This window comes from Pristiophorus japonicus, chromosome 9 (assembly GCF_044704955.1).
Source record: "Pristiophorus japonicus isolate sPriJap1 chromosome 9, sPriJap1.hap1, whole genome shotgun sequence".
Taxonomy (NCBI): Eukaryota; Metazoa; Chordata; class Chondrichthyes; family Pristiophoridae; genus Pristiophorus; species Pristiophorus japonicus.
In genome coordinates, this window is record NC_091985.1 from 56572207 (window position 1) to 56595409 (window position 23203).

The window sequence follows — 23203 nt, forward strand, 5'->3', positions numbered from 1 at the left end:
CACTAGGCTGATTCCGAAGATGAGGGGGTTACCTTATGATCATAGATTGAGTAGACTGGGTCTTTACTTGTTGGAGTTCAGAAGGATGGGGGGTGATCTTATAGAAACATTCAAAATAATGAAAGGGATAAACAAGATAGAGGCGGAGAGGTTGTTTCCACTGGTCGTGGAGACTCGAACTAGGGGGCACAGCCTCAAAATACGGGGGAGCCAATTTAAAACCGAGTTGAGAAGGAATTTCTTCTCCCAGAGGGTTGTGAATCTCTGGAATTCTCTGCCCAAGGAAGCAGTTGAGGCTATCTCATTGAATGTATTCAAGTCACAGATAGATAGATTTTTAACCAATAAGGGAATTAAGGGTTACGGGGAGCGGGCGGGTGAGTGGAGCTGAGTCCATGGCCAGATCAGCCATGATCTTATTGAATGGCGGAGCAGGCTCGAGGGGCTAGATGGCCTACTCCTGTTCCTAATTCTTATGTTCTTATGTTCTTATGGTCACTCAAGAAGGTTGACACCATCCAGGACAAACCAGTCCGCTTGATTGGCATCCCATCCACCACCTTCAAAATTCACTCCCTCCACCATATCTGCAGTGTGTACCATCTACAAGATGCACTGCTGCAACTTGCCAAGGCTTCTTTGTCAGCACCTCCCAAACCCGCGACCTCTACCACCTAGAAGGACAAGGGCAGTAGGCACATGGGAACATCGTCACCTGCATGTTCCCCTCCAAGTTACACACCATCCTGACTTGAAAATATATCGCCGTTCCTTCATCGTCACTGGGTCAAAATCTTGGAACTTGCTCCCTAACAGAACTGTGGGAGTGCCTTTACCACAAGGACTACAGCAGTTCAGGAAGGAGGCTCACCACCACCTTCTCAAGGGCAATTAGCGATGGGCAATAAATGCTGGTCTTGCCAGCGACGCCTACATCCCATGAACGAATACATTTTAGACCAGAACTGTGAACAGTACTCTAAGGGTGGTGAACAAAGGTACTATACAAGTTTAACATAACTTCACTGCTCTTGAATTCTATTCCTATAGAAATCAACCCAAGTGCTGTAATTATACTTTTTATGGCTTTATTATTATTATCTTGATTGTTATCTTTAATGATTTGTGATAATGTGCCCAAGATCTGTTTTTGCCTCTATCCCATTTAAAATCTTCTTTTCCAAGGAGCAGAATGCCTTCTTATTTCTCCTACCAAAATGCAACACCTCACATTTATCTAAATTGAAAATAATTTGCCATTTACATGCCTATTCTGTCCCCTTAAACCTTCTTTTCCTCTCCAAAGTCTTTCAATTTGTTGTCGCCTCCAAAATCCATGCCTATCTTTCCTACAACTACATGTTTGAATTTCTCCAATCAGTTTCAACACCTGTCACAGCTCAGAAATGGCCCAAATTAAAATCACAACTGACATCCTGTGTGACGGTGACCATGATGCACTATCCCTCCTCATCAGCCTTTGACACAGCCAACCACAGCATCCTCCTCCACCTCCTCCTTTAAGACCCTCCTTAAAACCATTTCTTTCTGACCAAGCTTTTGTCATCCTTCCTAATATCTCCATCTATCTTAGATACCACTTATTTTTGATTATGCCTCTGTGCAGTGCCTTGGGACATTTTTTTATGTTAATGGCAAGTTGTTATTGTTGTAGATGTATCACTGACTGCCATCCTTCCCATTCAGCTCCAGATCTTCTTCTAAGCCAATGCAATAAAGAGCAAACTGGTACCAGTTGCAAAGAGGCAGCAAACTTACAATGCTCCGTGCTGGTAAGCTGTGGAATTTTAACTGGTTAAATTCCAGCTGTATGCCTATGGACATTTGGGGGTCCGTAGCTTTGGTTCTTACCAACCTGAGAGTTCTTTGAGGTAGGTAGCTACAGGGAAGGTGTGTGAATTATATGGTAAGTAAATGGAAACTACTTCTATAGATTTTCTGTATTTTGGTTAAGAGCATTGTTCTTTATGTCAGACATCCACTGACCACAGAAGTACAATATTGCAAAAAGAGGACTCCTTTGCATGTGTGAACATTTTGTTTATGATCTTTTGAAGTCACCAGTTTCTAAGAAATACTGCTTGCTACAGCAAAGACGGACATCTAGTGTGCACCAAGTTACAAGGCTCACTAATGAGTTTGCACAAAGCTTGAAGTACAGTATTACATTCTAATTCTAAAGCCAGTTACTTAGGCACAGTCAATTGACTTCCCTGCTAATCAGTAGCACCAGTAAGCTCATCGTTCTTTTCAGACAAATTAGTCTCTTTGTTGGTTTTGTTCTTTCTGGCTGAATAGTCTAGCCCTGGCTCTTGTACGGTTTCTCACGATATTGAATTATATGAACTAAAACCAAGTGATTATCAGATTCCACATTCTCAGTAAGGTTGGTATCGTGGGTATGGTCGAGTTTAATCCCTGGATCCAGGAGCTGAATGAGTGTTTCCACTGCCAGCTTCACGTCCGGATGAGCAATCAGAACCTGGCCCAGCTCTGTTCTGCTTCCTGAAGCCAGAGCTTGACCTATTGTCAAATGCAAAGCTTATACCTCTTTATACTTGTGTTATTCTACTGCCAAAACAAAGTGAACACAAAAATAAAGCTTTTTCCATTGCATTTCTTTACAATCAGAAGGTGTATTGCACTGCCAAATCTTTGATTGTCTTAAATGGAAGACATGTCAGTTTACAAATGTCCTGAAATGTTTTGCTTTAATTAAACCTATTTTGTTCCAACCTGGGATTTAGATCTACGTTTGAATAGTAATGAATAGAAATTGGATAATTTTAAACGTTAACCTGGATACCGATGAAAGAAAACTTTTATTTTGAAGAAGCTAGATTGCCATGGTGCAAGTGCTGCAATCTACCCAAGGAAGACGAATAGTGGAAGTAAGTTCTACACTGTGGCCTATTTGCCGTAATAGACAGCAATGGCCTAACCTATGCTACTTTAATATGATACAACCCCATCAAATCTTAGTTATTGCACACATTTTCATAATTTTCCTCTCATTAAGCCACACTTCATCGCCAGCAAATTGAATTGATATTATTAGGGTGAATCCTGTTTGCAAGCTACTTAATATGGACATGTTGAGCCCTATTTTCTGATCCCTGGATTTTAAGACACTTAAGGCAATAATTCTTCTTAGTTACCATCAAACTAAAAAATGAGTTTATTCAATCCACTGATTTGCAACTTACCACCAGTAGCAAGTTAAGTCACTCAATAATAAGCTGGTGGAAATTATTCAAATTTATCACTTTAACAATCATAAATAATGCACTTGTCCTGTGGAGAGAAGCTTGATGGGGGTAAATGGCAGCGAGTGCAAACATTCTCCTCCACTAATTGGATAGCTCTATCAAAAAGCCGGCATAGGCACGATGGGTCAAATGGCCTCTTTCTATGCTGTATGATTCTATGATTCTACAGAGGGCAATCAAAACATCTGGAGTGTTATAGTCCATAAAATTAGTTACATTTAATGGATTGCTTCTGGTGCAGAGAATTGAATAACGTTGTATCAATGACCTTGAAGGGATTATGTTGTACAAATGCAAAACCCTGTATTTACTTCATGTGCTTTTTTTTTACATAGTAATTACTGTTATGTATGCAACCCTAGGCAACCTGTATCATACCGCCATCAGAGGGCTTACCTGTTGGAGTCCCAAGGGATCCCAGCATCCCTTGGGAGCACTGTATATAAGCAGGCCTCCCATGCTGTACCAACACTCTGGGGTTTGAATAAAGGAGCTAAGGTCACACTTACTCATTGTCTACAGTACTTAGTTGCATTATTTTATTATGAATTTAACAATTACAGTACAGAAACAGCCCGATAGGTCTGTGCCAGTGTTTACGCTCTATACAAGCCTCCTCTCACCTTACCAACCCACTCTATCAACATATCCAACCTCTGTCCTCATCGTAGCCAGTTTTGATATGGATGATACAGTTCAGCCTCTGGTCAATAATGCCACCCCCCCCCCCCCCCCCCGCCAACACCTCTTTTTTTAGGGCTCCTCACTCACATGTTGTCTTGCTCTTGCATCCCTACCTGAATCAAAGCTGTAATAAGGGCCATAGCTTAGTGGTTCTGTCAGAACTGAGCAATGATAGAAGTATCACTGTTTGTATTAGAAGTGTACTATTGATGATTCCTTCCATCACTTGACTGAATATTGGGAGGATACTGATAGGATAGTGATTAGCAGGGTTAGATCTGTCTTCATTTTTGTAGATGGAACATACCAGGGAAATCTTTTGCATTGTCAGGTAGATGCCAGTGTAACATCTGTACGAGAACAGCTTAGCTGGGGCAGCTAGCTCTGGTGTGCAACTCTTCAGTCAGGATTTTGTCATTAGCTAAACTTTAAGCTGAATTGTGGCTAATGCCTGTATTATGAAACTAATTAAGTTACAGTTATTCTGATAGCTAAAACAGCTTATTTAAAATGTTAGGATATGCATATTGACAGACTGATTTGTGAATTCCATTCCCCAACAACTCTCCACCTTCCATCACTTCCTTCACCCCCCCCCCCCCCCCCAGCACAAGGGCACACTAGACTACTTCACATTATCATTCCAAACCCACACTCACCTCTTCCTTGATTCCTTCACATCAGCCACTAGCAGCACTTGGTGACCTTCGTATAAAAAAATCACCAACTTCTCTCGGGATTCTTTCCTTACTTCACAATCCACACACTTCCCACTCAACACCTCCTCACCCTGCTTGTATCTTGCTTCATTAACAGCACAAGCCCCACATCCGCACTCTCCTTTTCAGTAACCACTTAATAACTCTTACCCTCTCTTCCGCAGGACAAAACAGTACCCAGTAATCGTAAGGAGCGAGACCGGGGGAGGACCAGCTATCCTCATGATACTGAGCTAGCTGGAGCAGCAAGCCATAGAAATCTGTGGGCCTACCAGAATTGTGCACATCAGCCATTTCGAGGTTGGGCATACCACTGAACAGGGTCTCTGATAATTACGAAGCACTGGAAAAGTGCACATTCAGCCAGCTTGACTATATCAAATCACATTATGATATATGTCTTCTACAACTGTGCAGCCTCCCAATGTCATTCTAACTCTTCTCCATTTTCTCTTTCCTCTAGGTCCTTCTCAACAGCCAGGGCCCCCCAAAGAAGACACTTCAGAGGAGGAGAGTACTTCTGAGGAGGCAACGTCAGGCACTCCATCACCCCCAAGCACCAACACATACATTGGTTTTATGATTGGGTTAGAGACTGAGTTAGATGGGTCGGTACTTTGTGATGCATCTAGTACTAAAATGCAAAAGCAGGTAGACAGTGCAGGAGATAGCTCACCGGAGGATGGGATCCTCTTCCAACTCTGCTGAGGAGGACAGAGATGAGGACTTCAGGGGCCCAGCAATGAGAAGAAAACTGTTTGCTTCATACAAGCAGTTGTACAAGGTACTGGAAGTCATGCCAAGGTGTTTCACCATCATAGCTGAAGGTATGAGGGAATTCGCTACCAGCTTGAGTGGTGTCATCTCACATGGCATCAGCACTTTGCAGTCTACTATGGAGTGTGTAGTCACCTAAAGGGATGCTGCAGTTCAGCCCTCATAACAGGGGTCCATGTTCGCATACTTTGCAACTTTAGTGGAAACTCAAATGGCTGCGGTTCAGACTCTGGGCTCAAGCCTGTGCTCTGCTTGAGATAGACAGTCATCCGCCTAGGAGAGGTAGACATCCACCATGGACAGATTGGCGGAGCAAGTGGAGAGGGCATTCATGGAGCCACTCATCTTCTGCAGTCTGACCTGCCGCAGATTAGTGAAAGTGATGAACTCCGACCCTATGGGAGTGGCTGTGTGTGTTATGTATTTAACCCCTTGTAACCTGTATTACACTACCATCAGATGGTCTACCTGTTGGAGTCCTAAGGGATCCGAGCATCCCTTGGGAGCACGGTATATAAGCAGGCCACCCACGAGGTACCTGCACTCTGGAGTCGCATTAAAGAAGCTAAGGTCACACTTGCTCATTGTACACAGTATTCAGTTTCATCCTTTATTATGAGCATAACAATTGGTGATGAGGTAACGAACAACCGCGCGAAAATGCAAAGAACAATTGGTATCCTGGAGAAGTTCTCAGAAGGGGATGATTTGGGAAGCCTTCGTGGAGAGACTCAACCAATACTTTGTGGCCAACGAGCTGGAAGGGGACGAGAATGCTGCCAAACGAAGGGCGATCCTCCTAACTGTCTGTGGGCAACAATCTACGGCCTTATGAAGAATCTCCTAGCTCCGGCAAAACCAACAGAGAAATCCTACGAAGAATTGTGTACACTGATCAGGGAGCACCTAAATCCTAAGGAAAGCATTCTGACGGCGAGATATCGGTTCTACACGTTTCAACGATCGGAGGGCCAGGAAGTGGTGAACTATGTCGCCGAACTAAGGCGCTTCGCAGGACATTGTGAATTTGATGGATTCTAGAACAAATGCTCACAGACTTTTTTGTACTGGGCATTGGCCATGAGACAATCTTTCGCAAACTGTTGACTGTAGAAAGTCCGAATCTAAGTAAAGTCATAACAATAGCCCAGACATTTATGTCCACCAATGACAACAACAAACAAATTTTGCAGAGTAAAGAAATTTCGGCCAGTACTGTGCATAAAATAGCGTCAGTTTCGAGCAGACATATACATGGCAGAACGTACACGGCGGCTACTGCTGCCTGACCTCAGATGACCCAGAGTCCGCCATCAATTGTTAATGCGAGGTACTGTGGAGTTGGCGCTGTGGAGTTGATCATCGGCCTCATCAATGCTGCTTCAAGCACTTTGCGTGCAACAGTTGCAGAACAATGGGACATCTCCAGCGAATGTGCAAGCGAGCTGCAAACCCTGCAAACCACCACGTTGCAGAGGAAAAGCGATCCACTAGGGATCAGACTGAATTGGAGACTCGCACCAAGGAGGCAGAAGTGTACGGGGTACACACATTCACCACGAAATGTCCACCAATGATGTTGAAAGTTGAACTGAAGGATATTCCGGTATCTATGGAACTTGACACGGGTGCGAGTCAGTCCATAATGAGTAAAAAGACCTTCGACAGGCTGTGGGGCAAAAAGGCACACAGGCCCAAGCTCAGCCCCATTCATACCAAACTAAGGACTTACACCAAGGAACTAATCCCTGTAATTAGCAGTGCAGAAGTCAAAGTCTCCTATGACGGAGCATTAAACGAACTCCCACTGTGGATTGTGCCAGGGGATGGCCCCACATTGTTTGGCAGAAGCTGGATGGGAAAAATCCGCTGGAACTGGGATGACATCCAAGCGCTTTCGGCCATCAACAATGCCTCATGTGCCCAGGTTCTGAGCAAGTTCCCATCGTTGTTCAAGCCAGGCATTGGAAGCTCCTCGGGGGTGAAAGTGCAGATCCATTTGGTTCCTGGTATGCGACCCATCCACCACAAGGCACGTGCGGTGCCATACATGATGCGTGAGAAAGTAGAAATTGAGCTGGCCAGGCTGCAGCGAGAAGGCATCATCGCGCCGGTGGAATTCAACGAGTGGGCTCGTCCGATTATCCCGGTACTTAAAGAGGACGGCACGGTTAGAATTTGTGGGGACTATAAAGTAACGATTAACTGTTTTTCGATGCAGGACCAGTACCCACTACCCAAGGCAGACGACCTATTTGTGACCCTGGCTGGAGGGAAGACGTTCACCAAGCTGGACCTGACCTCGGCCTACATGACGTAGGAGCTGGAGGATCTTCGAAAGGCCTCACCTGCAACAACACGCACAAAGGTCTGTTCATCAGTAACAGGTGCCCGTTCGGGATTCAGTCGGCCGCGGCAATCTTCCAATGGAACATGGAGAGCCTGCTAAAGTTGGTTCCTCGCACCGTGGTTTTCCAGTACAACATACTGGTTACAGGTCGGGACACCATTGAGCACTTGAAGATCTGGAAGAGGTTCTTAGTCGATTGGATCACGTGGGGCTCAGGTTGAAATGCTCGAAGTGTGTTTTCCTGGTGCAGGAGGTCGACTTCTTGGGAAGAAGAATCATAGCAGACGGCATCAGACCCACCGACGCCAAGACGGAGGCCATCAAGAATGCACCGAAACCACAGAACGTGACAGAGCTGCGGTCGTTCCTGGGACTCCTTAACTATTTTGGTAATTTCCTACCTGGGTTAATCACCCTGCTAGAACCCCTACATGCGTTACTGCGCAAGGGAGATGACTGGGTATGGGGGAATTCACATGAGGCGGCCTTTAAGAAAGCCAGAAATCTGTTGTGTTCAAACAAACTGCTTGCCCTGTATAACCTTTGTAAAAGATTAGTGTTAGCTTGCAATGCGTCATCATACGGGGTCGGGTGTGTGTTACAACAGGCTAATGAATCAGGGATTTTGCAACCAGTCGCGTATGCGTCCAGGAGTTCGTCCAAGGCCAAAAGGGCCAACAGCATGATTGAAAAAGAGGCTCTGGCGTGCATTTACAGGGTAAAAAAAATGCACCAGTATTTATTTGGCCTCAAGTTTGAGCTTGAAACTGACCACAAGCCGCTCATATCGTTGTTCTCTGAGAGCAAAGGGATTCACACCAATGTCTCTGCCCACATCCAAAGATGGGCACTCATGCCGTTGGCATACAACTATATAATCCGCCACAGACCGGGCATAGAGAACTGCACAGATGCTCTCAGTCGGCTGCCATTGCCCACCACTGGGTGTGGAAATGGCACAGCCAGTGGACTTTCTCATGGTCATGGATGCATTCGAGAATGAAAAGTCCCCCGTTACGGCCAGCCAGATCAGGTCCTGGACCAGCCAGGATCCTTTATTGGCCTTGGTAAAAAAACTCTCCTCCATGGGAGCTGTGTTCCAGCAGAGATGCAGGAGGTGATTAAGCCGTTCCACAGACGCAAAGACGAAATGTTCCTGCAGATGGACTGTCTGTTGTGGGGCTATCGCGTGGTCTTGCCCAAGAAAGGCAGAGATACGTTCATTTGGGAACTGCACAGCACCCACCCAGGCATTGTAATGATGAAAGCCATAGCCAGATTCCATGTGTGGTGGCCCGGCATTGACTCAAGTTGAGAGTCATGCGTGCACCAGTGCAATAATGCACCCAGAGAGGCACCACTAAATTTGTGGTCGTGGCCCTCCAAACCATGGTCAAGGATCCACGTGGACTATGCGGGCCCATTTCTAGGCAAAATGTTTTTTGTTGTCGTGGATTCTTACTCAAAATGGATTGAATGTACGATAATGTCTGGAAGCAGGTCCATGGCCACTATTGAAAGCCTACGAGCCATGTTTGCCACGCACAGCTTGCCTGATGTCCTAGTCAGTGACAATGGGCTGTGCTTCACCAGTGCTGAATTCAAGGAATTCATGACCCGCAATGGTATCAAACCCGTCATATCTGCCCCATTCAAACCCGCATCAAACGGCCAGGCAGAATGGGCAGTTCAGACCATCAAGCAAAGCTTGAAACGCATGTCAGAAGGCTCCCTTCAGACCCGACTACTGCTCAGCTACCATACCAGACCCCACTCACTCACCGGGGTTTCCCCAGCCGAGCTGTTCATGAAAAGGGCACTCAAAACAAGTCTCTCGCTTGTCCGCCCTGATCTCCATGATCACATGGAGGGCAAGCGGCATCAACAAAGTGTGTACCATGACCGCACAAATTTGTCACGCGATATTGAGATCAATGATCCTGTGTTTGTACTCAATTATGGACATGCTCCCAAATGGCTCGCTGACACGGTCACAGCCAAAGAGGAGAATAGGGTGTTTCAGGTCAAATTGACCAATGGACAAACGTACAGAAAACATTTGGACCAAATCAAATTGCGGTTCACCAACAGCTACGAACAACCTGAAGAAGACACCACCAACTTTGACCCTCCAACACACACACAAGTGGCAACTGACATCATGTTTGACCACGAAGCCGAACTCACCAACCCCAGCAGCCCAGCAAGGCCGGCTGCCCAACAGCCCAGTGAAGAACTGACCAACTCACCCACGCCCGCATTTGTACCGAGACAATCGACAAGGAAGCGAAAAGCCCCAGATCGTCTCACCTTGTAAATAAGTGTACTGTTGACTTCGCGAGGGAGTGATGTTATGTATTTAACCCCTTGTAACCTGTATTACACTACCACCAGAGGACCTACCTGTTGGAGTCCCAAGGGATCCCAGTATCCCTTGGGAGCACGGTATATAAGCAGGCCACCCACGAGGTACCTGCACTCTGGAGTCGCATTAAAGGAGCTAAGGTCACACTTGCTCATTGTACACAGTATTCAGTTTCATCCTTTATTATGAGCATAACGGGGAGTGGCATGTTTTGACCTCTCTCAGGATGTCGGAACATTTGCTTCCTCGCCACCCCCATTAACACTGAGAGTGCCAGAAAGCCAGCTGAACCAGACTACCCATCAGAAACTGAAATGTAGCAGTCTGTAGCTGGACTTTCTCAGGCTCACCTAGGACTCAGCGGTCGCGGTCCATATTTTAGCATTCCCACAAGCAACAGCAGCCTTCCACCAGCTCTACTAAAGCCATTGGGGGAGCACCTCGTATGGATAGAAGAGTGAGGAAACCTTTTCTTGAGATAAGCACAATGCATTGAGCACTTGGGTATCAAGTGATTTTAGTTCAGTCTTTTTCTAAATAAATTCAGCACCTTTTTCACATTTGGGAGTTTGGTGAATGATTTGAGATTTCAATGATGCAGAATGAAGGGATTGGTGAAGGTGTACAAGGGTTGTTAATGCAGAGGGGCTTCTTTTTAGGGGTGTCAGCTATGGGCTCAGTGGGTAGCACACTCACTTCTGAATCAAAAGGTTGTGGGTTCAATTCCCACTCCAGGGACTTGAGCACACATATCTAGGCTGACATTCCAGTGCAATGCTGTTGGAGGTGCTGCCTTTCGGATGATATGTTAAAACCGAGGTCCCGTCTGCTCTCTCAGGTGGATGTAAAAGATCCCATGGCACTATTTCAAAAAAGAGCAGGGGAATTCTCCCCGGTGTCCTGGCCAATATTTGTCCCTCAATCAACATAACAAGAAACAGATTATCTGGTCATTATCACATTGCTGTTTGTGGGAGCTTGCTGTGTGCAAATTGGCCGCTGCGTTTCCCACATTACGACAGTCACTACACTCGAAAAGTACTTCATTGGCTGTAAAGCACTTTGAGACGTCCGGTGGTTGTGAAAGGCGCTATATAAATGCAAGTCTTTCTTTCTTGTCACTTTTCAGGTGGATTGAGCAGGTCAATCAAGGTATTGAGAGATCACCTGCTCCCTGACCTCTCTGGCTGCCAGACATTATGGTGCCTCTCCTTTCTGTTCTCTCACCATCATCAAATTCTTTCTCATTAGACAATGCCTTTTGCTGTGCCTTCTCCAACTCCAACCCTCGTTGCATTGTCATGTTGTGCACAATACAGCCCACTTTGTCCAGAGCATATTGCAGGGAGCACCCATGGTAATCAAGAATCTTTGTGCACACTATTGGCATATTGAATCTATGATATCCCTGGCAGTCCCATGGCTACTATTTTGTACCTGTGGTGCTCAGACGTGATGGGGTTGTGGAGGGCTGTCATCAGCCAGGTGTGGAGGGGGTATCTCTTGTCCCCGAACAACCATCCAAAAACATTCCTGGAGGGGTGGAATAGTGGGGAGATGGATGAGTGACTAAGGATGAAAACATTGTGGCAGCTGCTAGAGAAACTAGCACAGACTTACATGATCCTTCGGCAGTGGTCACATATGAGTTGGACGTTGATGAAATGATAGAATTACATTTTCTCCTGTTGAGAAAAGTTTTGGCTCCAACTGCTTGTCCATCTAGAATAAAGAAGTAAAATGGCACCCATGTTGAGCTGAAAATGCGTAGTCAGGGCGAGTAAGGCAAGCGAATCAAAAAGAAGTAATCTCCAAGCTCTGAAATAGCATAAACACCAATTATCTGATGCCGCTTCCTACCTCCCCCTGGACCATGACCCCATTATGGAACATCAAGTCATCATTTGCAAGACTGTCACTGACCTCACCTCCTCTGGAGATCTTCCCTCCACGGGTGCCAACCTCATAGTTCCCCAACCCCGCACAGCCTGCTTCTACCTCCTTCCCAAGATCCACAAACAGGACTGCCCGGTAAACCCATCATTTCAGCCTGTTCTTGCCAAACGGAACTTATCTCTTCCTATCTCAAATCTATTTTTTCTCCCCTTGTCCACTTTCTGCCCACCTACATCCTCAACTCTTCTGATGCCCTCCAGTTCTTTGGCCCCAACCGTTTCCTTTTCACTATGGACGTCCAATCCCTCTACACCTCCATCCCCCACCAGGGCGGCCTGAGAGCGCTCCGCTTCTTCCTTGAACAGAAGCCCAACCAGTTCCCATCCACCACCATCTTCCTCCGCCTGGCTGAACTTGTTCTCACATTGAACAACTTCTCCTTTAGCTCCACTCACTTCCTCCAAATTAAAGGTGTTGCGATGGGAACCCACATGGGTCCTATCTCTGTCTAGCTTTTCGTGAGATGTGTGGAACATTCTTTGTTCCAGTCCTACTCAGGTCCCCTCCCTCACCTCTTTTTCCGGTACATTTTTTTGACTGTATCAGTGCCGTATCCTGCTCTCACCCTGAACTAGAAAATGTCATTCACTTTGCTTCCAATTTCCACCCTTCCCTCAGCTTCACATGGTCCATCTCCAACTCTTCTCTTCCCCTCCTCGACTTCTCTGTTTCCATTTCTGGGGATAAGCTATTGACAAACATTCACTATAAGCTCACTGATTCCCACAGCTACCTGGACTACACTTCCTTCCACCCCGCTTCTTATAAGAACTCCATTCCATTCTCCCATTTTCTCCGTCTCCGTTGCATCTGTTCTGACAACATCACCTTTCATACTAGTGCTTCCGATAAGTTTTTCTTTTTCTTCAACCAAGGATTCCCCTCTACCATGATTAACAGGGCCCTCGACTGTGTCCGTTCTATTTCCCACACTTCTACTCTCACCCCTTCCCCTCCCTCCCAAAACCATGATAGGGTTCCCCTTGTCCTCACCTTTCACAGCACCAGCCTCCACACTCAACCTATCCTCAGCCATTTCTGCCACCTCCAGTGTGATCCCACCACCAAACACATCTGCCCCTCCCCTCCCCTTTCAGCATTCCAAAAGGACCGCTCCCTCCACGACACCCTAGTCCACTCCTCAATCACCCCCAACACCCCCTCCCCTTCCCACAGCACTTTCCCGTGCAAGCACAGGAGATGCAACACCAGCCCTTTTACCTCCTCCCTTCCCATTGTCCAGGGCCCCAAACAGCGATTTACTTGACTTCTTTCAATTTAGTATACTGTATTCGTTGCTCACTATGCAGTCACCTCGACATTGGGGACACCAAACACAGATTGGGTGACCGTTTTGCCGAGCATCTCTGTTCAGTCCGTAAGCGTGACCCCGAGCTTCCAGTCACCTGTCACTTTAATTCACCGCTTCACTCCCACTCTGATTTCTCCATCCTCAGCCTTTTTCACTGTTCCAACAAAGCTCAAAGTAAGCTCAAATCCCTCCATGGCCTCACCGCTCCCTATCTCTGTAATCTCCTCCAGCCCCACAACCCCCCGCGATGTCTGCACTCCTCTAATTCTGTCCTCCTGAGCATCCCCGATTGTAATCGCTCAACCATTGGTGGCTGTGCCTTCTGTTGCCTAGGCCCCAATCTCTGGAACTCCCTGCCTAAACCTCTCTGCCTCTCTAGCTCTCTTTCCTCCTTCAAGATGCCCCTTAAAACATGCCTCTTTGACCAAACCTTTCTACTTATGTGGCTCGATGTCAACATTTTATCGCATAATACTCCTGTGAAGTGCCTTGGGAAGTTTCACTATGTTAAAGGCACAATATAAATACAAGCTGTTATTGTTGAAACAGCACCTCATCTTTTGTTTAGGCACTTTACAGCCTTCTGGACTCAACATTGAGTTCAACAATTTCAGACCATAACCTCTGTCCCTATTTCCCTCCCCCGCCCCCCTCCCTCCACCATGGCAGCTGTTGATGAATTTGCCATTTCTATTTACATCTCATCCAGACTCATCTTTAGTTTCTTAACTTGCCCCATTACCATCTTCTTTTTCCTTGCACCATCATCCCTTTTGTCTTTTAATCTCTTCTGCCTCCCACCCTATCACAGACCTTCTGTTTTGTTCTTTCCTCCCCTCCCCCCTTTTCCTGCCCCTACACTTGCTTAAAAATCTGTTATACCTCTAACTTTTTCCAGTTCTGACGAAGGGTCATCGACCTGAAACATTAACTCTGTTTCTCTCTCCACAGGTGCTGCCTGACCTGCTGAGTATTTCCAGCATTTTTTGTTTTTAAATCATATCATTCAATTTGACTGGGTTCAGTTGGATCTGTGCGCAATCTGCTCACACTACTAGGTGAAACTACCAACTTTCTTCCCTGGAGCTCTGGGATATCTCTGTTCAGAGCTTAATTGAAGACCATTGGGGATGGTTAGGACAGTATCAAATTGCACTGTGGTTGATTTGTCATCACATTCAGAACTTGACCCTGTGACAGATCCTTCCAAAGCTCAGCAAACAATTTGAAATAAATGAGTTATTGCATCTGTTTAAGCAGCAAATGAAGAAATGTTGTGATTGTGTTAAGAATTCAGACAATAATATTGCACATAATTTCTAGGCTTTAGTCAGGATATTTAAAGTTTGCATTCGGACCTTTAATTATGAACTTACTGACTTTCAAAAGGAAATTGAATATATATATTGAACAGGAAAAGTGGGTTATGATCAAGTGCTTTCCCTCCACTTGAGGCCTCTACAGTGGAACAGATGATTTTACAATGGAGAATATCAATAGTACAAAATCATGCTCTACTTTTTTAATGATGCTTGATGGGTCTCCGTTGCTTTGCAGGGCACAGCACCTTTAATAAGGAGGGATTTCTATGTTGTCTTTCTGCAATGCAACATACTGAAAGCAGTGATCTGAAAATATTTCCATTTCAGTTGATAATAGTGTCTACAAGAAGTTCCCTGGAAGTTCAAACTCAAGTAGCAACTCCCGGCTGCCAGCCAATGTGCATGGACAAGCTCACTACCCAACACCTGCACGCAGGCGCCATCGGACCACCTTTAGCCAGGAGCAATTGGAACATCTGGAAGCCACTTTCAGTAAAAACCATTACCCAGATATCTACTGTAGGGAGGAGTTGGCCAAGATCACCAAACTTAATGAGGCACGCATCCAGGTCAGAGATTAGGGGCATTCAATTCTTAAAACAAAGCTATAAATTAAGTTAAAATGCATAATTATAAAACATGTAATTATGCAATAGGTTTTTGTTTTGACAAATTTGTATTCAACTTTCCATGTTATTGATTTATTTATTTATTACTAAGTGCTTCTCCATTGCATTGATTGTCTTTTTATACGTTACCAACTTTTAATTCAACCCTTTAACTTTTTGAAACTATATGTATTATTCTAAGTTTAATATCCTTTGATTTGAATATTGGCAAAGTTCTATAATAAACAAAATATATTCTTATAAATGTACAATCACACTCATAGACGTGCCCTGGCAGGAACCTGGATATTTTGTTGAAATCCTAAGGCCTGCAGTGTTATATAATAACATCTGGCAAGAGTTCAATTTTGTTTTGGATGGTTACAAATCTATATATGTTTGGCTGAAAATGTGTTTGTTGTAGTTGGCTAGTATTGAAGGGCTAGAGATCATGTACATAGCATTTTGTGTGTCTACTTCTACTTTAATAGACTCAGACAATATAATACTGCTAGTATTTTACTTGACGCATGAACTGTTGTCATGAAACAAATGCTGAAACCTTTGTCCACGAGCTTTGTCTTTGCCTCACTGGTTTCCTGATTCCACTCAACACAATCTCCAATTCAGGCAACAACAACTATCATTTATGTAGCAACTTTAATGTAGAGAAATGTCCCAAGGCTCTTCAGAGACAATGATACAAAAAATTGATGCGAAAAGATGAGGAGGGGCTTGGTCAAAGAAATAGGTTTTAAGGAGGATCTTAAAGGGGGAGGGGGAAAGTGGAGAGGTATTTCTGGAATGTAGGGCCTAGGTGGCTGAAGGCACAGCCACCAATTGTGGGGCAGAAGGATACACAATAGGTCAAGGTCAGAAGGTTCTGGATGAGAATTTTAAATTGGAGGCATTAAGAGACCAGGAGCCAATGTAATTCAGCAAGAAAATGGTTGGTTGGTGAGCAGGGCTTGGTGCAGGATAACATATGAGCAGCAGAATTTTGGATGAAATTTATGAAGGGTGGAGGGTGGGAGGTTGGCTAGAATAGCATTGCAATAGTCAGGTCAGGAGGTGATAAAGGCATCAATGAGGATTTCAGCAGCAGATGGGCTGAGGCAGGGACAGAGGCGGCCAATGGTCTGGAGGTAGAAGTAGGTAATGTTTGTGATAGAGATTATATGGCATTGGAAGCCCAGCTCGAGATTGAATAGGATGCCAAGGTTGTGAATAAGCTGGGGCATGAGAGGGCAATTGAATCAATGGCAAAAGTACGGAATTTGATGAGGGTGGGGGTGTTAAGAGGAATCTTTGGTTTCCCAGTGCTTAACTGGAGGAAATATCACCTCATTCTGGACTGTATGTTGAACAGGCAGTCCGACAACACAAGTGGTGGAAAGGTAGAGCTGGGTATCATCAGTGTACATGTGGAAGCTGACCATATGTCCCTGTATTGTGCTGCCAAAAGGCAGCATGTAGAAGAGGGGGGGGGGGGGGGGGTTGGTGTGCAAGGATAAATCTTTGAAGGGATCATGAGGAGGGATAGTGTGCCATGGTCACAGTCACAGAGGGTGTCATTTGTGACTTTGGTTAGGGGCATTTCAGTAATGTGGTAGGAGCAGAAACTTGATTGGAGAGATTCAAACATCGAGTTGCAGGAAAGGTGGTTAAAGACTGTTGTCGGAGAAATGGGTTTTGGTTCCTGGGGCACTGGCACCAGTACTGGGCTAAGAGGGAGCTGTTCCGTCGGGACAGACTCCACTTGGAACGTGCTGGGGCTAGGGTCTTGGCAAACCGAATAACTAGGACTGCAGAGAGAGCTTTAAGCTAATTAGTGGGGGGAGGGTTCAGGTGAGCAGAAACCTAAAAGCTCAAAGAACAAGGTGAAGGCAATAGAGCAGGGTAGCATGGGGGCAAATGAAAACCAGAGTGTGACAGGAAAGGACTGAATCTATAAACATATGAGTGTATCAGAAACTGGGGCCATAGCAGGAGAAAATGGCAAGAAAACACATTTAAAAGCTCTTTTTCGGAATGCACGTAGCATTCGTAACAAATTAGATGAGTTTCAGCACAAATAGTTACAAATGGGTATGATCTGGTAGCCATAACAGAGACGTGGTTGCAAGGTGACCAAGACTGGGAACTAACCATTTAGGGGTACTTGACAATTTGCAAGCACAGACAGAAAGGAAAAGGAGGTGGGGTAGCTCTGTTGATAAAGGATGGAATTACTGCAAAAGTGACAAACGATATTGGCTCAAATGATCAGGATGTTGCAACAGTTTGGGTGGAGATAAGGAATAATAAGGTGAAAAAGTCACTGGCAGGCGTAGTCTATAGACCCCCTAAACAGTAGCAACTCTGTTGGGTGGAGTATAAACCAAGAAATAGTGGAGGCTTGTAAAAAGGGAACAGCAATAATCATAAGTGATTTTAACCTCCTTATTGATTAGACAAATCAAATCGGTCAGGGTAGCCTTGAGGACGAATTCCTAGAGTGCATAAAGGACGGGTTCCTTGAGCAGTATATAATGGAACCAACCAGAGGGCAGGCTATCTTAGATCCTCTCCTATGTAATGAGACAGGATTAATAAACAATCGCCTTGCAAAGGATCCCCTTGGAATGAGTGATCATAGCATGGTTGAATTTCAAATTCAGATGGAGGGCGAGAAAGATGGATCTCAAACCAGCATACTAAGCTTAAATAAAGGAGACTACAAAGGTATGAGGGCAGAGTTGGCTAAAGTGGACTGAGAAAATAGATTAAAGTGGAAGAATGTTGATGAACAGTGCCGTACATTTAAGGAGATATTTCATAAATCTCATAAATCCAGTGAGGAGGAAAGGTGTGAAAGAAAAGATAGTCATCCGTGGCTAACTAAAGAAATAAAGGATGGTATCCAATTAAAAACAAGGGCATACAAAGTGGCCAAAACTAATGGGAGGACAGAAGATTGGGAAGCTTTTAAAAGCCAGCAAAGAATGACCCAAAAAATGATTAAGAAAGGGAAGCTAGACTATGAAAGTAAACTAGCATGAAATATAAAAAGAGATAGCAAGAGTTTCTACAGGTATATACAAAGGAAAAGAGTGGCTAAAGTAAATGTTGGTGCCTTAGAGAACGAGACCGGGGAATTAGTGATGGGGAACATGGAGATGGCAGAAACTCTGAATAAATATTTTGTATCGGTCTTTACGGTAGAGGATACTAAAAATATACCAACAATGGGTAGTCAAGGGGCTATAGTGGGGGAGGAACTTAACACAATCACAATCACTAAGGAAGTGGTACTCAGTAGGATAATGGGACTAAAGGCAGATAAATCCCCTGGACCTGATGGCTTGCATCCTAGGGTCTTAAGAGAAGTAGTGGCAGGGATAGTGGATCCATTGGTTGTAATTTACCAAAATTCCCTGGATTCTGGGGAGGTCCCAGCAGATTGAAAAACTGCAAATGTAATGCCCCTGTTTAAAAAAGGAGGCAGACAAAAAGCAGGAAACTATAGACCAGTTAGCCTAACATCTGTGGTTGTGAAAATGTTGGAGTCCATTATTAAAGAGGCAGTAGCAGGACATTTGGAAAAGCAAAATTCGGTCAGGCAGAGTCAGCATGGATTTATGAAGGGGAAGTCATGTTTGACAAATTTGCTAGAATTCTTTGAGGATGTAACGAAAAAGATGGATAAAGGAGAACCACTGGATGTGGTGTATTTGGACATCCAGAAGGCATTTGACAAGGTGCCACATAAAAGGTTACTGCACAAGATAAAAGTTCACGGGGTTGGGGGTAATATATTAGCATGGATAGAGGATTAGCTAACTAACAGAAAACAGAGAGCCAGGATAAATGGTTCATTCTCGGGTTGGCAATCAGTAACTAGTGGGGTGCCGCAGGGATCAGTGCTGGGACCCCAATTATTTACAATCTATAATCAATGACTTGGATGAAGGGACCGAGCGTAATGTAGTCAAGTTTGATGACAATACAAAGATAGGTGGAAATGCAATGTGTGAGGATGCAAAAAACCTGCAAAAGGACATAGACAGGCTAAGTGAGTGGGCAAAAATTTGGCAGATGGAGTATAATGTTGGAAAGTATGAAGTTATGCACTGTGGCAGAAAAAAATTGAAGAGCAAGTTATTATTTAAATGGAGAAAAATTGCAAAGTGCTGCAGTACAGCAGGACCTGGGGTCCTGGTGCATGAAACACAAAAGGTTAATGTGCAGGTACAGCAAGTGATCAAGAAGGCCAATGGAATCTTGGCCTTTATTGCAAAGGGGATGGAGTATAAAAGCAGGGAAGTCTTGCTACAGTTATACAGGGTATTGGTGAGGCCACATCTGGAACACTGCGTGCAGTTTTGGTTTCCATATTTAAGAAAGGATATACTTGCTTTGGAGACAGTTCAGAGAAGGTTCATTAGATTGATTCCGGAGGGGGTTGACTTATGAGAAAAGGTTGAGCAGGTTAGGCCTCTACTCATTGGAATTCAGAAGAATGAGAGGTGGTCTTATCGAAACGTATAAGATTAAGAGGGGGATTGACAAGGTGGATGCAGAGAGGATGTTTCCACTGATAGGGGAGGCTAGAACTTGGGGGCATAATCTTAAAATAAGGGGTCGCCCATTTAAAACTGAGATGAAGAATTTCTTCTCTCATAGGATTGTAAATCTGTGGAATTCGCTGCCTCAGAGAGCTGTGGAAACTGGGTCATTGAATAAATTTAAGACAGAGATAGATAGTTTCTTATCTGATAAGGGAATAAGGGTTTATGGGAAGCGGGCAGGCAAGTGGACCTGAGTCCATGATCGGATCAGCCATGATCGTATTAAATGTCAGAGCAGGCTCAAGGGGCCAAATGGCCTACTCCTGCTCCTATTTCTTATGTTCTTATGGTCATAGATTTGGGAGGTGGCAGCAGTCTTTAGCGAGGAAAGGGAGGTTAGAAATTGGGCTATTGTTTGCAAGGACAAAGGGGCCGAGGGTGCTTATTTTGAGGAAGGGAATACTGACAGCATTTGAAAGGGAGAGTACAGTACCTGAAGAAAGGAACCAGTTTCAATGTCAGCTAGCATAGGGATCAGGAAGAGGTGGTCAGCAGTTTAATGGTCAAGTGAGCAGGAAGTGAGCCTCGTGGACAAGATGAGATCGGAGAAGAGATAGAAGAGGAACTAGGGACACACCAAATCTGCTGCCCATATCCTATTCCACTTGCCCATCATCCATAACTTTGCCAGCCTCTTTAGCTTGATGTCCACCAATGTATTGTAATTGAAATAATTGTCCCCATGGCTTCACTTCAGAACTTCACTCTGCAATCTCCTTCAGCCCCACATTCCAACTCATGGTCATCTGACCTCTTGACTCTGACCTTGTGTACAACCCTGCTTCTTCAATTCCACCACTGATAGCAGAGTCTTATGCTGTCTCAATTTGGAATTCACTTCCTAAATATCTCTTTTTTACTACTTTACTTCCCACCTTTAGAATACTCATCCTTCAAAACCTATCATTTTGGCAATTCAATCATTTTCTCCATATCTTCTGCTGCTAGACATTCATTTCTCCCATGCATAGTGCCTTGAGATGTTTATAGAAATATCCTATATACATTTAATTTATTGTTGATGGACATCACTATTGAAAATTTGTAAATGACTGGAAACACATGTTACTCTAAAGGAAATGTTCAAGCATGATCTTGGATACTTTCAACAAACTATGTGATTGAAGGCTGGGTACTTTGTGAACATGAATTAGAATGATTAAATAGATATTTCATGTGATGTTGTGCAAACGGCACATTAATGGAATTGTTTGTTTAGGCACAGATTAATCCCTTGCACTATGTAACACCAGGACCCCTGATTTATACCAACTGACTAGGGTGGCCTCTTCGTAAACACCACCTTTAAGCAGCATTTCAGTCCCTGGTTCAGCAAGTATAACTCTTTCTAAATAAATGAAGTGCAATTATTACATAACCCCAGGGGCGGATTAACCATGGGGCGGATGGGGCTGCAGCTCCAGGCCCACCAAATAAATGTAGAAAAAAAAATAAGGCCTCCCAAATAGGCTGAATAGAATAGACAATGAGGAACTATGTATAGGAATCTAGTATTGCAATGTTACCAGAACCAGAATATACACCTACTTGATACAAAATATATGCTTTCATTGTTGCATATACTGGCCTATATTTTCATACTCAGAATCAGAAATGTAATGTAATGAATATGAACAAACAACTATAGGCCCATTTGGATCAGTTTGCCCCAGGCCCATCAGGCCCTTAATCCAGGCCTGCATAACCCATCACTACTGCTATAATGACAGATGCCTGACTTATGTGGAAAATCATTGATATGCTCATGAGTGCCCAAATCAAACTATTGAGGAATTCATATACAAATAGAGTTTCAGTTTGCCAGATAGGGAATGCTGCACATTTTCTCTCAATCGGGACACATATCTAAATCCCCAGTACTTAGTAGAGGTTGACAAGCGCCACAGTTCAGAGATTCCCAAGAAAATGCATGGGGTATTACTAGAATTTAACCAACAGAAACAAAAATTTAACAGCATAGGGCACCAGAAATGTTGTGCTACTTATCCAGGTTGGATCATCCTACCTTTAATTTAATTACATGGGTTTTGAATATCAGTATCTATACAATGTAAACTTTGAGCCAGGATGAGTGATGTTAATGAGCGTTCAGTGTCGGGTTTGGTAAGTCTATTGTATGGTCCTTGCTGATTCAATTCCTGTTTTTCAGGTATGGTTTCAAAACAGACGCGCAAAGCACCGCAAACAAGAACGAGCCATTCAGAAGTCAATCCCTCCAACTGTTATCTCGGCCTGCAGCGGCCTGATACCGGGTGTTTGTCCGGTGTCTACTTCAGCCAGGCCATACCAGTATCCGCACGCCATCAATCACATACCGCGTTTCTCTTCAATGGCAACGAGTGCCTATGGTTCTCCACCGGCTGTCAGTCAGTTCACCTGCACCAGCACACACGCACACTTGGCCTCCGCCCCACCTCCACCACGGCAGCATGACGACTGGTACAGTCCTCTACGCTCCATTAACTCTCCCACGGCTGGCTTACCCTCATCAATGCTCTCCCTGGGACCCATGCCAGGTCTGGATCCACCAACACACTGGAACTAACTGCTAACTGCAAAGATCATTCTTACTTTCCGAAGTAAAATCAGAGTGCATTGTGTAATCCCATGCCCTGATTATCTGCTAGCTATGCACTAATTTAGAAAATTGTATTTAAGTAAATGTGCCCAAATCCTATGTTTTTAATGTGAATTATTGGTGAAGGTCATAGTCATTTCCAATTACCAAATTGGAAAAAGATTGTACGGTTTTAAAAAATAGAAATTATAGGCTCGTTCATTATTGCTTAATTAAAGTATTATGTTTTAACAAAAATAGTTGTGGTTCTCGTGCCTTATGAAGAAACTGACATGTTTTATACTTTGATCATTGCTGTCTGAGGTGCATGTCAAAAATAGAGGAAAATCAAGTTGTTCCCCCTTATATAATTATAAAATGCTTATAAATATCTAACTGCAGTATATCCAGAAAATGTGTGAAAGTGGAGATAAATTGAGGCACTTTTACTTATTTTTTCTATATTTCAGATGACTCTTAGATAAAAGATGGGCTTCTCTTTGTCTTCAAAAAGGTGGCAGAATAATGCACGAGACTATTTTGGGTTTTAAACTGCCTGATAAATTTATTAAATAGGAATAGTAGCAAAAAATAGAGGTTTACAATAGTAAAGTTTAATTAGCTCCTTGTAA

At 44.2% G+C, this 23203-nt stretch overlaps 1 protein-coding gene across 1 annotated transcript; it reads left to right on the plus strand.

The window, feature by feature from the left end:
• Window positions 1–5375: 5375 nt before the first annotated feature.
• prop1 (PROP paired-like homeobox 1) lies at window positions 5376–22559 on the plus strand. Its single transcript, XM_070890967.1, has 3 exons — window positions 5376–5520; window positions 15103–15344; window positions 22164–22559. Exons 1-3 carry the CDS (start codon window positions 5376–5378, stop codon window positions 22557–22559), a joined length of 783 nt encoding a protein of 260 aa, XP_070747068.1.
• The last annotated feature ends 644 nt before the right edge of the window (window positions 22560–23203 follow it).